Source organism: Salvia hispanica, chromosome 1, assembly GCF_023119035.1.
Source record: "Salvia hispanica cultivar TCC Black 2014 chromosome 1, UniMelb_Shisp_WGS_1.0, whole genome shotgun sequence".
Lineage (NCBI taxonomy): Eukaryota > Viridiplantae > Streptophyta > Magnoliopsida > Lamiales > Lamiaceae > Salvia > Salvia hispanica.
In genome coordinates, this window is record NC_062965.1 from 23,582,831 (window position 1) to 23,594,658 (window position 11,828).

An 11,828-nucleotide genomic window follows, 5' to 3' on the forward strand; every position below is an offset into this window, starting at 1 on the left:
GTTCAGAAGATAACTCATTTGGTAGTGCTCATATAAAGAATCCATCTCCCACTGCCCTTGAGGAATTGAAGCGATTGAGAGCAAGCGTTGCTGATTCTCGTCTTAAAGCCAGGTAAACTTACAGTTACTCCAAATGTGGTTGTCCTCCTTGGAATCATCTTGTTGAATGGATGTTTGGATAAAAATTCAGTTTTGTGCATCTCTGTGTCTTGTTTTGGCTGATGTAACCATTCTGTTAATGCATTTGTATGATGTTTTACATCATTCATGTATCTCTTCTATTTCTAAAATTTATTATATTTCTGGCAGTTCTAGAGCAAAAAAATTGGAGGAACATTTAAATAAGTTAAACAAATTTGAAACCATGTCATCTAAGAAGCAGCATCAACGGAATGACATGCCAACGCATGAACGGTCTAGTGGTTCAACCTTGAAGATTGGATCACTGATGCATCGGAGCACGGCGGAGTTTGGAAGTCAGAAATTTGATGATCGGCCTAAGAATGGTGGATTGAATAAGCGCTTACGGACATCAGTGGCAGAAACCAGGGTATTAACTGCATTAATTATTTACTTGTACTCTGCATTTTCTCATTCACTGCATCATTTTGTATCAGTAATGCTTTGATTTTGTTTCTTAATCTTGACATTTTGTGCTGGAAAAGACACTTTCATCATGCACTTCTTAATATGGATTTAGCAAGACCAAGCTCAAGGAATAAATGCCTTTTAATTGCCTTTAATAACAATGCAACATGTACTCACGTCTACATTGAATATATACAGTAATTCTGCATAATGACTTAATAGAGTGTAATTATGATTTAGCTGAAATTTTGACAGCCACTTTTACTTGAATTATCTATAATATTGGTGGCACTCTTTTGCTTCATATCTGTTCTCTTTCAGTATTCACCAATTTTATTGTTATTTATTTATTTTGTTTAGCTATTCTTCTTCATCTTATTGGTTAAAACAGTTTGCTACAATTTCCCATTCTCAGGCTGAATGCAGAAATAATGGAGTACTACGTCAGCCTTTGACAATGACAAAAGAAAGAGATCTGATTAAGGACCGCAATGGGGATTCTGAGATGGGTGAGGAAAAGATAAGGAGGTTACCTGCTGGTGGAGAAAGTTGGGATAAGAAAATGAAAAGGAAACGCACATTTGGTACAGCCTTTCCGAGATCTATTGACAATGATGGGGAGCTGAAGAGGACCATGCATCCTAAGCTCAATAGCGAATCTAGCCTACAGTCCAGTGATTCCACACAAAGTTTTAGGTTAGATTCCATTATATGAACCAAAATCTCTGCATTACTTGCAGCTGTGCTGTTTGTCAATCTCTATTTGCTTTTGATTCGATTTTTTCTGGATTTTGCTTTTATTAGGTGATGCTTATCCCATGCATGTTTTGGAAATTGATTTTATGGAATTCCCTATCCTTATAGAAGCAACTTTGGAGTACCGTCATCTTTGGAGCTCTGTTGTTACTATTGCTGTTTTTTTCTTCCAAATTGCTTTTCTTATGATCTACATTTACCATCCTTATCCATTGAGCCATTGGCACAATAATCTCTATGTTTAAATCAATAATTTAAAATTTAATATAATGACACTTGTACTTTTGGAAACATTTTCCTTAGGTCAGGAGCTTCTGGTGGCACCAACAAATTAGATTCAATGTCACAGCCTGCTGGTTCTAGTGGCCGTGCTACCTTTAAGAATGAACAAGAGAAATCAATGCTCTCAAGGGATGGCACTGTTGGACCAATCAAGGAGCGGACTCTAGGAAAATTAAATGTTAGGTGTGTATCTTATCATTTGAATCCATAAGTCATTCGCGTGCATGTTTTCTGCTGACTTATCTACATAACACCCCAAACCTCACTGTTCTGCTACAGCACCTTTCCTTTTCCCCTTTTTGTAATCTTAAACTGGATATTCCTTTGATGGTAACAGTGCTGGGTTTTCTTCTAGGATAAACAATCGTGAGGAAAATCATTCCATTTGTCCTAGCCCTATACTAAAAGGGAAGGCATCCAGGACGCCACGAAATGGCTCTATGGTTGCAGCTAATTCAACTTCTACCACCCCTCGTGTGTCTGGAACTCTAGAGAGCTGGGAACAGCCCCAGGCTCTTAACAGAACCCCAACAATTAGTGGAGCTAACAATCGGAAGCGTCCTATGCCTGCAGGGTCATCATCTCCCCCTATAACTCAATGGGGTGGTCAGAGACCACAGAAGAGTTCTCGAACGAGAAGGACAAATCTTATTCCAGTCCCAAACCTTGATGATGTCCAGATGCAAGCTGAAGGAGGCTCACCTTCTGATTTCAGTCCCCGGTTGAGCACCGGTACCACTAGTGTTTCTTTTCCCACCAAGAGTTCAGGCAGTGGGAACCAGAACTCTAAAGCAAAGGCTGAAAATGTTTCATCTCCTGCAAGGCTGTCTGAAAGTGAAGAATCGGGTGCTGGCCAGTTTAGAATGAAAGAGAAGGGCATAGGTAATGCAGATGTTGATGAAAAGGATGGAAGTGCAGGTCCAAACATTGGGACTTCTACAATACCTATGAAAAAGAATAAAATCATGGTAAAAGAAGAAATCGGTGATGGAGTGAGGAGACAAGGGCGTAGTGGAAGGATCTCACCATTTTCTAGGGGTAGCATTTCCTCAACGCGAGAGAAGTTAGATATTGTGCCACCGAGCAAACCTCTGCGAAATGCAAGGTCTGGTTCTGACAAGAATGGAAGGTCTGTCTATTTTCCTGGATGGTTAATATCCTTCAGTTGTGTTCTGTCTTTTGTTGCTTTTCTCTATTCTTAAGGCCTTCTGATGTACTGTTGCAGCAAGTCAGGTCGCCCTTTGAAGAAGCAATCAGATCGTAAAGGTGTCTCTCGTCTTGGCCATGGGGGTTCCCCTGATTGTAGTGGTAACTTGACAAAATGCGTTTGTCCTTTCCGTTTGCTCGCATTCTGCTGATGTGAATGAGTAATTATATGTAATAGTACAAAACTCTATGCTAATGTATTGTAATTTTCAGGGGAATCAGAGGATGACCATGAAGAACTTCTAGCAGCTGCTAAACTCGCTTGGAATTCTAGTGGTATGTGTTTGTTACAATAACATATTTCTCATAGCTACTTTTTTAGTTTTCTGACTTCTGAATGAATAGGACTATCCTTGATTGCTATTATTACTTGCTGCAGTTAATGCATGCTCAAGTGCATTTTGGAAAACAGTTGAGTCCTTGTTTGCTTCTATTGGCCCTGATGAAAAGTCATACTTATCTGATCAGGTAATTTAGTCAATATTGTGGTAGATTGTACATATCGTAGCTAAGTGATTTCTGATTTATTTCCTCTAATATTTGAATCAGCTCAAATTGGCTGAAGAATCTTATACAAATTCTCATCAGAACTCTAGCCATGGGAATCATGTACAGGTGAAAATTGTTTGTAGAAGTGACCTTCTTCATCCCTTTCTCGTGATTGCATTCATTCAGCATCTTCTCTGCTATTTATGGTCTTTGAAATACATCAGACTGTTCCTGTGACGTTCTTTTAATATTATTTTCCGATATAAATCTGATTAAATGTATTCTAATGTGCAAAGCATTCTCAACTTGCATCAGGATGAATCTGGACATGAGCAAATTGCGGCTCCTGAATCTATTTCTTTTGGAAGATATAGACACATGAACAATGGCACCAGTTTGAAGACTTCTTCAGATAGGAGACCATCAGTTGAACAATCACAGGATTCATCTGTATTTGATTGCTCTGACAAAGAAAAATCTTATGAAATAGTGACTCCACTTTATCAAAGGGTACTATCAGCTCTGATTGAAGAAGATGAAATTGAAGAATCTGAAGAAACTGGATTTGGGATGCCAATTGTTTCAGTTACTGATCCATGTCTCCTTATAGGTGCTGATAGCAAACATATCAATCAACGGGACCTTTGTGAGCCATTGTTTGGTGTTCAAACTCCAAAAAATGGCAATCACATATTTTTTTCTTGTAATGGAAACACCGACTTCACTATGGGCCATGGTTCCGGAGACCACCTATCTAATGGTGACCTGCATCAAAGAGACGGTGGATATGTGCACTCTGAGGTTGAAGTTTTGGTCAGACTTTCAAGGTGTGATTATGTTCCTGAAGGTCCTCAGACAAAATATTGTGGTATTGCTTCTTTCCATCACCAGTATGAACAGATGTCTTTTGAAGAGAAGCTAGTGCTAGAACTGCAGAGTATAGGCCTCTTCGTGGAAGCTGCGGTAAGGTTTCCGTTATTTAATGTTGGTCATAAGTTCATATCACTGCTTCTGTAGAGCTTAGTAAATTATTGCGTTGGATGAGTTCCAGATTTCTGAAGAGCTGCAATGAATATCTATGTGTGCATGTTATAATACGTAGATACTCTCATTTAAATGTATAATAAATATGCTGTCTAGTCTAATCTGTGTGTCCTTTTTTATATAACGTCGAGGTCCTCACAATCCTCAATAACCTTTTCCTGCAAGTTACAATTCTCATCCTTTCTGTAATGTCTTATGCAGCCTGCTTTGGGTGATAAAGATGATGAAGTGATTAATGAGGAAATTGTTCAGTTAGAGAAGGGACTTCATGAACAGGTAATATTTCATACTTGATTGAACTCAACACTTTTCCCAATCCTAGCCATCATTTTCTCTATACAAATTTTGCGTTTGTTTCTTAAAATCTTGTTTCTTAAAATCTTCATGTTTTCTGCAATATCGAGCACTCCAATCACTTTACTTGATATTCATATGCTTGAATTTTCAGATTGGGCAGAAGAAGTCTTACTTGGATAAAATAAGCAAGTCCATTGAAGAAGGCAAGGATATTGGAAGAAGGTAAAGATAATTTCTTGTCTGGAGCTTAAAAGTGACCGTATTAGCTACTAGCTAGAACCGTATGAATTGTTTTATGATATTACAAATTTTTTGTCTCCTCAGGGACCCTGAGCAGGTTGCAATGGAAAAACTTGTTGAGTTGGCATACAAGAAACTTTTGGTTAGCATTAATCGCTCGTATCATTCTTATATACATCTGCACTCAATAGTTGTACGAGAAAGCTTAAGTCAGTATCATACTTTCCTTTATTGCCTTTTCATTATTGAATTTATGATAAGAAAAGAGCTGCCAATCGTTACTATTGAAATTTTGGAAGATTATATTTATGTTGAAGATGCAGCAACGTGTGTGCCAGCAATAGTCAAAATAGAATCAGCATTTGGTTATTTTCTTTACGAAACTTTGATCTCAAGAAGAGAGTGGTTATCATTAGCTATGAAGTCTGGCTTTAAGAGCACTTAGTTATAGAGAGAGCGTAATACTCAAAGTTGTTCGAATACTCTACATGGTTAAACGGTCCAACAGGCTAAATGGTTCTGCAAGGGAATGTGTTTATGTAGTTGTTTGATTAACCATAATAAACACATATTTGCATCTATGCTTTCAAATTGTTATGTGCATCGATAAAGCTCATCCATTCATGCTTTATTCATACCTAACTTGAGATTTCTAACATGAGATTATATGTTGGAACAATTGACAGGCAACTAGAGGAAGCTTTGCTACAAAACATGGGATACCTAAGGTATCAAAACAAGTTGCTTTGGCTTTTGCAAGGAGGACGCTTGCCAGGTGTCAAAAGTTTCAAGATTCAGGGGCAAGTTGCTTTTCCGATCCTGCACTCCGGGATGTCATATTTGCAACACCGCCTCGGTTTAATGAAACAGAGCTGCTCAATGGTGGCAGTCTGGCAGTTGCTAATGGTAAAAGCTCGAAAACATGCACTTGTGTCAATTTCAATAGCACTTGGCTTACATGTGTCCTCTCTCGTATGTTGATGCAGATGGCACGTCTGCTCATCAATCTGATCACTCTTTTGCTAAAAATGGGCCGATATCAAATAGAGCAAAGAGAAGGGAGCTACTGCTTGATGATGTTGGCGGTGCTGTATTTAGAGCCTCATCGGCTCTAGGAATAGCCGATGGTGCAAAGGGAAAGAGAAGTGAAAGAGACAGAAACACTAAGGCCGGACGGTCATCCATGGGCGGTGGCTCAAAGGGCGAGCGCAAAGCAAAATCAAAGCCCAAACAGAAAACGGCTCAGCTCTCTACTTCAGCCAACAGCTTCATCTACAAATTCCCAGACGCCTCGAATCCCAGTGCTCTCGAATCTCCGAACGTCAACAGGAGAAAGGATGTCAGATTCATGTCTTCTGTTAATGCTCCTCCAGTTTCTTCAAATGAAGGGAAAGAATCCATGGAATTCGCCGACTTGCCAATGAACGACATCGTCGGGGAATTGGGCGTGGATCCCGAGATCGGTGAACCGCAGGATCTGAATAGTTGGTTGAATTTTGACATGGATGATGGTTTACAAGAAGACAATGACTCCATTGTTGGGCTTGACATACCTATGGATGACCTTGCGGAACTGAATATGTTTTGACATCACTACATATTCTTGTACAGCTTGTGGATATTTTAACTAGTTAAAGATTTCTTTTTTTCTTTTTTTTTTCTTTTTTTGGTGGGTGGGAGAGAGGGGAGGGTTGTACTGCCTCCATAATATGTGAGTCTTTTGCCAAATGGCAGTTGTAATTATGTGATTTTTTTTTCTTTTTTTCATTATTGGGAAATTTTTCTAGGAAACACTTGTAATTGATTTGTTGCAAATACTCTATCCTTAGTGAGTATGACAAGTATATCCAATGTTTTTCTTTTAGTATTACTCCATTCGTCCCAAGATAAGTGACTTGTATTCCTTTTTGGGGTGTCCCACTATAAATGACCAATTTCCATTTTTAGCAAAAAGTCATCTCTCTTACTTTATTTTCCACCTACTTTATTCTCTCTCCTCTCCTCTACTTTCCCTCTCTCATACTTTATTCTCTTCACTTTAACTTATTTAAATACAATTCCTTAAATCCTGTGTCCAAAAGAAGTAGGTCACTTATCTTGGGACGGAGGGAGCATTATATACTTCTGCATATTATCTACTTTCTTTTTTTATTTATTTCAATATAAATGACTTGTTTTTTAAAATTAAAATACTACTGTACTATTTTTATTTTATTCTCTTTACTTAACATACAAAATAATATTGCAAAAATTTCTTGTCGAAATAGAAAGGAGCCATCTTCAAGGGGACAAAAGGAATAGTTGCTAAAATATTTTATACCACCAACATATTAACATAAAAAATAAAAAAAAAAATTGTTATATCTATCTATGCACCACCAATATTAAAAAAAGCTCAGATTTAAGTCTCCAAATGCATGTAATCATTTGTCACCCCTCAAACCGAAAATCTTGAATCCGCCGTTGACTGACTTGATCTATTTCTCTCTTGTCATAAGACATCAAGTTTTCTCGACACATCATCGCCCCATGATCGGACGAGATCGTCTACTGTTAGAAAAGTAAAACTTGGATTTGGAAGATTGAGGCATGTTTTATACTCCTCTTTGAAATCAATCTGTTTTAGAGTTTTCATGTAACTAGAGATGGCACTTCTTGGATGACCCCTTGCAACGGCTACCTAAGAATAAATCAATTTATATTCTTTTAGTAAACTATACACTGCAAAAGTAAATTATCCACAAAATTGCACAATGTTCAACATATTTTCCACCTACACTTGTGTCAAAACAGAGGAATTAACAGTAGATGAAGACTTACTGAATGGTTGTTGCTGAGATCTTGAAGCCAAAATCTCCAGTCTTTCAATTCTTTCCCACAAACTTTGACATATATATTCTCCCAACTTGTGTGATGAAACTCCACATCATCCAATTTGTGGCCGACACCGCTACCGATTGCCTTCACGAAAGCTTCCTTCAAGCACCAATACCTGCACAAACACAATTGGCGCAACGACACCTCAAAAGAAAGCCAGGCGCATCATTGACAACTAAATTTTAGGGCTTTAGTTAGACTCAAAATGGTGTCGTTTTCATCATTTTAATCAATCAGATGGCTTTTTTATTTTATTTTGCATAATTGACATCTGAATTTTAGGGCTTTAGTCAGATTCTGCAGCTTCAATTCACGGCTGAGGTTCGCAACTTCCAAACCGCGATTCAGGCACTCACGATTTGGACTTTCTCTTGGGAGAATAGCGAATTATAGTACACTTATGGTTTAATTCGCAGGTTTCGAAAGTAATGAGATAAGTCAATCAAAAGTTATGATTCAAATGACAAATTTTCCTAACGTAATTTTCATCACGCTGATAAAAGGATAACAAGGCCGATTGACGTACCTATAAAAAACTCTCAGCATCTCATCGGAAGAGCTGGCATTGCGGATACTACGCCATTCCAAATCAGAGAAGTATGATGAGAAACTCTGTACAAACTTGTCAGCTGGTTCGTTCACAGGAACTGAATGAGTGACGATATCCACTCCCACGAGGCACACAGGCTCAGACGCTATCGCGACATAGTCACCATGATGGGATACATTAAAGTTGAAATTTGGAAACCCCGAGTCCACGTTGTCACACACCTAGTCGCACCACAGGACAAAACAATGACTGCTAGTCCATCTATTCGTGAAACAACTAACAGACATTCTAAGTAGGATGTCATCAACGAAGAAGCCAACATTCCAAATTTCAACGAAGCTCGAAGCATAAATGCAATGGAGAAAAAGTACTAAATTCAAGATGTATGTATGTACCAAAAAGGGCTTTCCCTCGGGAGTTCGCTTGATTATAATCTCATCGAATGGAATTCCCAAAACTTGATGCACCAGAGCATACTGCAGCAGCCGGCTTACGAGAGCCCTTTTTCGATCCTCGAATTTCACAAACCTAATAAGTTCAATCTCAGCTCAAAATCACTCTAATACAAGATCATAGAATCTGAAAACTTTTCCCAAACCTTAAAAAGGATACTTTTTTGTACTTAATCAATTCAATCTCAACTCGAAATTACTCTGATACAAGATCATAGAATCTGAAATCATTTCAAAAACCCAAAGAAAATTGAGTTTTTATGCTTAATCAAGCCAATCTCACTCAAAATTCACTATAACCAAAGATTCTAACAACAACATTCAAACCTAAAAAAGGGGAACTTTTTATGCTCAATCAAGAACCCACTTTGATCCTTTCAATCTCACTCAAATTCACTATAGCACATAATTTAAGTTTCCACTAAATCCACACACATAAATATGATTATTTGCCAAATGAATACAGAAAGAAATGAAGAACCTGGTGATGGAGGAGTGTTCGCAGTGGGGAAGAAGAGATACGGCAAGATTGAACTGATGGGGCGAAGGATTCCAAATAGATATGTCAACAATCCATCTCTGCACCCCTTTTTCAAGCTCCATTTTGAATTATTCACTCTTTCATCTTTTAGAGTTTTGTTTTTTTGGAACTTGGAACTCTCGAGTTTATATAGAACAACAATGTATGAGTTGACATATTCATATGGAAGAAATGGAATCAATGATTATCGAGGCTAATAATTCTATTTATTGGAGTCAAATGTAAGTACGAACTCTGTTTTATTTTTTTATACCAAAATTTTAATTGTTGAATCATTTAAAGATAATTTTCCAAATTTAAAAATCTTGATCTGGCTCCAAAGAATTGAGTTATTGGCCAACAAAATTCAGGCATATTCAAATTTCGAAATATTACAAATCCACTCAATGTTAAAATCCATAGCTCATGTGTTATATGACAATTAACCTTATTTTAATATCTCAAAGGTTATCACAAAAAAATCTCAAAGGCAAACATTATTGTAAAACACATCAAGGTCAAAGAAATTCTCAAGCATAAGTTCTGCAAAACTGATTTATTTATTCTCCATGTGAATATCTTGATGCAGCTTATTGATATTGAGTAATATACATCAGTAAGTAACCCACAAAGGATACAGTCATTGTCACTATAAATCTACAATAAATTGTCATTCACAAGAATTTATCAGCCCCATCTTAGATCCCAAATAAGCTTCTCCTCTGTATGTAATTCCTCCTCTAATATATGCATTTGTTCAAAAAGATCCAGACCAAGCATGCCAGTGTCACAAGACTGGCCATTCATGAGCTACCACTGCTCTTCGCTGCGTCTGATTTGCTCGCGGTCAAAAAGGATTCTCCACAGCCGCACTGCCCTTTTGAGTTTGGGTTTATGAAAAGAAACTCAGATCTGTGCAGAAGTAAACAGCCATGAAAACATGATTGTTGAAAATAACCCTAAAGTTACAAGTCGAAAATATTCAAACATTATCATGGGCTGCGATTAAAAGTAATGAGTATGGCCTTGCGCAGGAGGAAGAAAGAAAGAAAGACCCTTCCAAGGTAAGCTTCTATGGAAACACATGCTTTGGAATTGGAATTCATCTGTAACGAGAAGTGGAAAGTATCTTGTACCTCAGTTTGTCGTCAACAAAGTCCATCTTAGTTCCTATCACGTGCATCAGGGCTTTTGGGTCGATCAATATCTTTACACCTTGATCCTCAACCAACTCATCAAACTTCCCTTTTTCATCTGTGATGAATAAGAGTTAATGACTCCATATATTTTGAGCATAAGAAAAAAAACTAGGTTAAACAATAGTGCTGAAGCATTAATTGAGATCTTCGGGTCAGAAGATACTTTCTTCCTTGAAACAAACTTCAAACGACATAATTCTTAAGCCGGAAAAACAAGAAAATTTCAAAATTTTGAACAGTATGAAATGAACAGAAATACAATAGATAACAACACAAAAGACATTTAAGAAGTGGATTGATCTTTCCTGTATGTAGTTCATGCCCTGCCTTTTCCGCATGTGCGTGATAAAGATTCTAAAAGTAAATGAGCTACAAGTGACAACTGAGATGATTTAGAGTGATTAATGTTCAACATACAAACAGGAAGAACTGAAATGTATTTATAAGAATTCTACTTCAAGGATTGCACACAGGGTGATATAAACAATTAAATTTATCCCTGAATTTTTCGAGCTTCTTGACACTTGCACGTATAAAATGATAGGACATGCTTGAAAAAACTTATAATGCGAGCATGTAAAATCTTATCACCATCGATCTATGCCTAACTCTATCCACGCAAATCAGAAGTTCATTCCCGACCTCTATCATTGAATCTATAAAGTGAAGATCCCACATTCGGAATCATGCAAAACTCAAACATATCAAACTCCATCATCACTTGAAGAACATACACAATAATGATAGAAGAGAAGAAGGCAACAATTGTCGAATAAGCTGCTCGAGTATGCGTTGATTCAACGCAGCAGTATAATCCATTAGAGGAATTTAACTAAGAAATGTGACTCTTTTCCCCCCTGTCCAATGTTAGATGGCAATCAAAGCCATATCTATTAAAGAAGAAAGTTATTCATTCAAGCTATGACAAGCAGGTTCATTCGCAGATAACCTATCTAAACAACACAGATTCATCAATATAATTGCAAACTGTATTCTATGATTTAAATTAACTCGATTGTAACGCCTAATTCATCCCTAATTGTCAAGAAAAGGCGTAAAATCATAAACCCTAAGCTACAGTGAACAAAAACCAAAAAAATTGAAAATAACCACGAAAAGGGGGGAAATTCACCGGCGTAATTAAGGGTGTAGGATAAACCATTGCAGCCGCGAGCCTTGACGCCGAGCTTGAGGAAAGAGCGCTGACGCTGGTCTAAGAGGTGGCGAATTCTAGAAGCCGCCGCTTCCGTTAAGGAGAGGACTTGCTTTCGCACCATAGCTCCGATCCTTCGTTTCTCAGAGTGCAAAAAATTTGACAATCCCAATTT

General features: G+C 37.6%; 3 protein-coding genes across 5 annotated transcripts in view; 1 reads left to right on the plus strand and 2 right to left on the minus strand.

The window, feature by feature from the left end:
* The window catches only part of LOC125221631, a 9,101-nt gene extending 2,335 nt beyond the window's left edge, over window positions 1-6,766 (plus strand). Inside the window, exons 3-17 of one of the 3 annotated variants that reach the window (XM_048123809.1) lie at window positions 22-112; window positions 310-550; window positions 1,004-1,284; window positions 1,648-1,809; window positions 1,964-2,755; window positions 2,852-2,934; window positions 3,046-3,108; window positions 3,212-3,300; window positions 3,382-3,447; window positions 3,637-4,284; window positions 4,567-4,641; window positions 4,814-4,884; window positions 4,987-5,044; window positions 5,589-5,808; window positions 5,889-6,766. In XM_048123809.1, coding sequence (XP_047979766.1) covers window positions 22-112; window positions 310-550; window positions 1,004-1,284; window positions 1,648-1,809; window positions 1,964-2,755; window positions 2,852-2,934; window positions 3,046-3,108; window positions 3,212-3,300; window positions 3,382-3,447; window positions 3,637-4,284; window positions 4,567-4,641; window positions 4,814-4,884; window positions 4,987-5,044; window positions 5,589-5,808; window positions 5,889-6,490 — 3,542 coding nt within the window. In that variant the 3' untranslated portion in view covers window positions 6,491-6,766. The remainder of the gene's footprint in view (window positions 1-21; window positions 113-309; window positions 551-1,003; window positions 1,285-1,647; window positions 1,810-1,963; window positions 2,756-2,851; window positions 2,935-3,045; window positions 3,109-3,211; window positions 3,301-3,381; window positions 3,448-3,636; window positions 4,285-4,566; window positions 4,642-4,813; window positions 4,885-4,986; window positions 5,045-5,588; window positions 5,809-5,888) is intronic. The other 2 variants (XM_048123824.1, XM_048123818.1) reach the window with 2 other exon arrangements.
* Window positions 6,767-7,162: 396 nt separating this feature from the next.
* On the minus strand, window positions 7,163-9,462 carry LOC125201699 (L-aminoadipate-semialdehyde dehydrogenase-phosphopantetheinyl transferase-like). Its single transcript, XM_048099916.1, has 5 exons — window positions 9,263-9,462; window positions 8,725-8,857; window positions 8,306-8,550; window positions 7,723-7,894; window positions 7,163-7,582 (listed from the first exon to the last, which is right to left on the minus strand). Exons 1-5 carry the CDS (start codon window positions 9,382-9,384, stop codon window positions 7,394-7,396), a joined length of 861 nt encoding a protein of 286 aa, XP_047955873.1. The 5' UTR covers window positions 9,385-9,462; the 3' UTR covers window positions 7,163-7,393.
* A 376-nt stretch (window positions 9,463-9,838) lies between these two features.
* On the minus strand, window positions 9,839-11,828 carry LOC125191151 (iron-sulfur assembly protein IscA-like 1, mitochondrial; the record flags this gene model as incomplete). Its single annotated transcript, XM_048088639.1, has 3 exons — window positions 9,839-10,213; window positions 10,438-10,555; window positions 11,633-11,828. Coding segments are annotated over 3 exons (423 nt in total), but the record flags the coding sequence as incomplete, so codon positions are not given.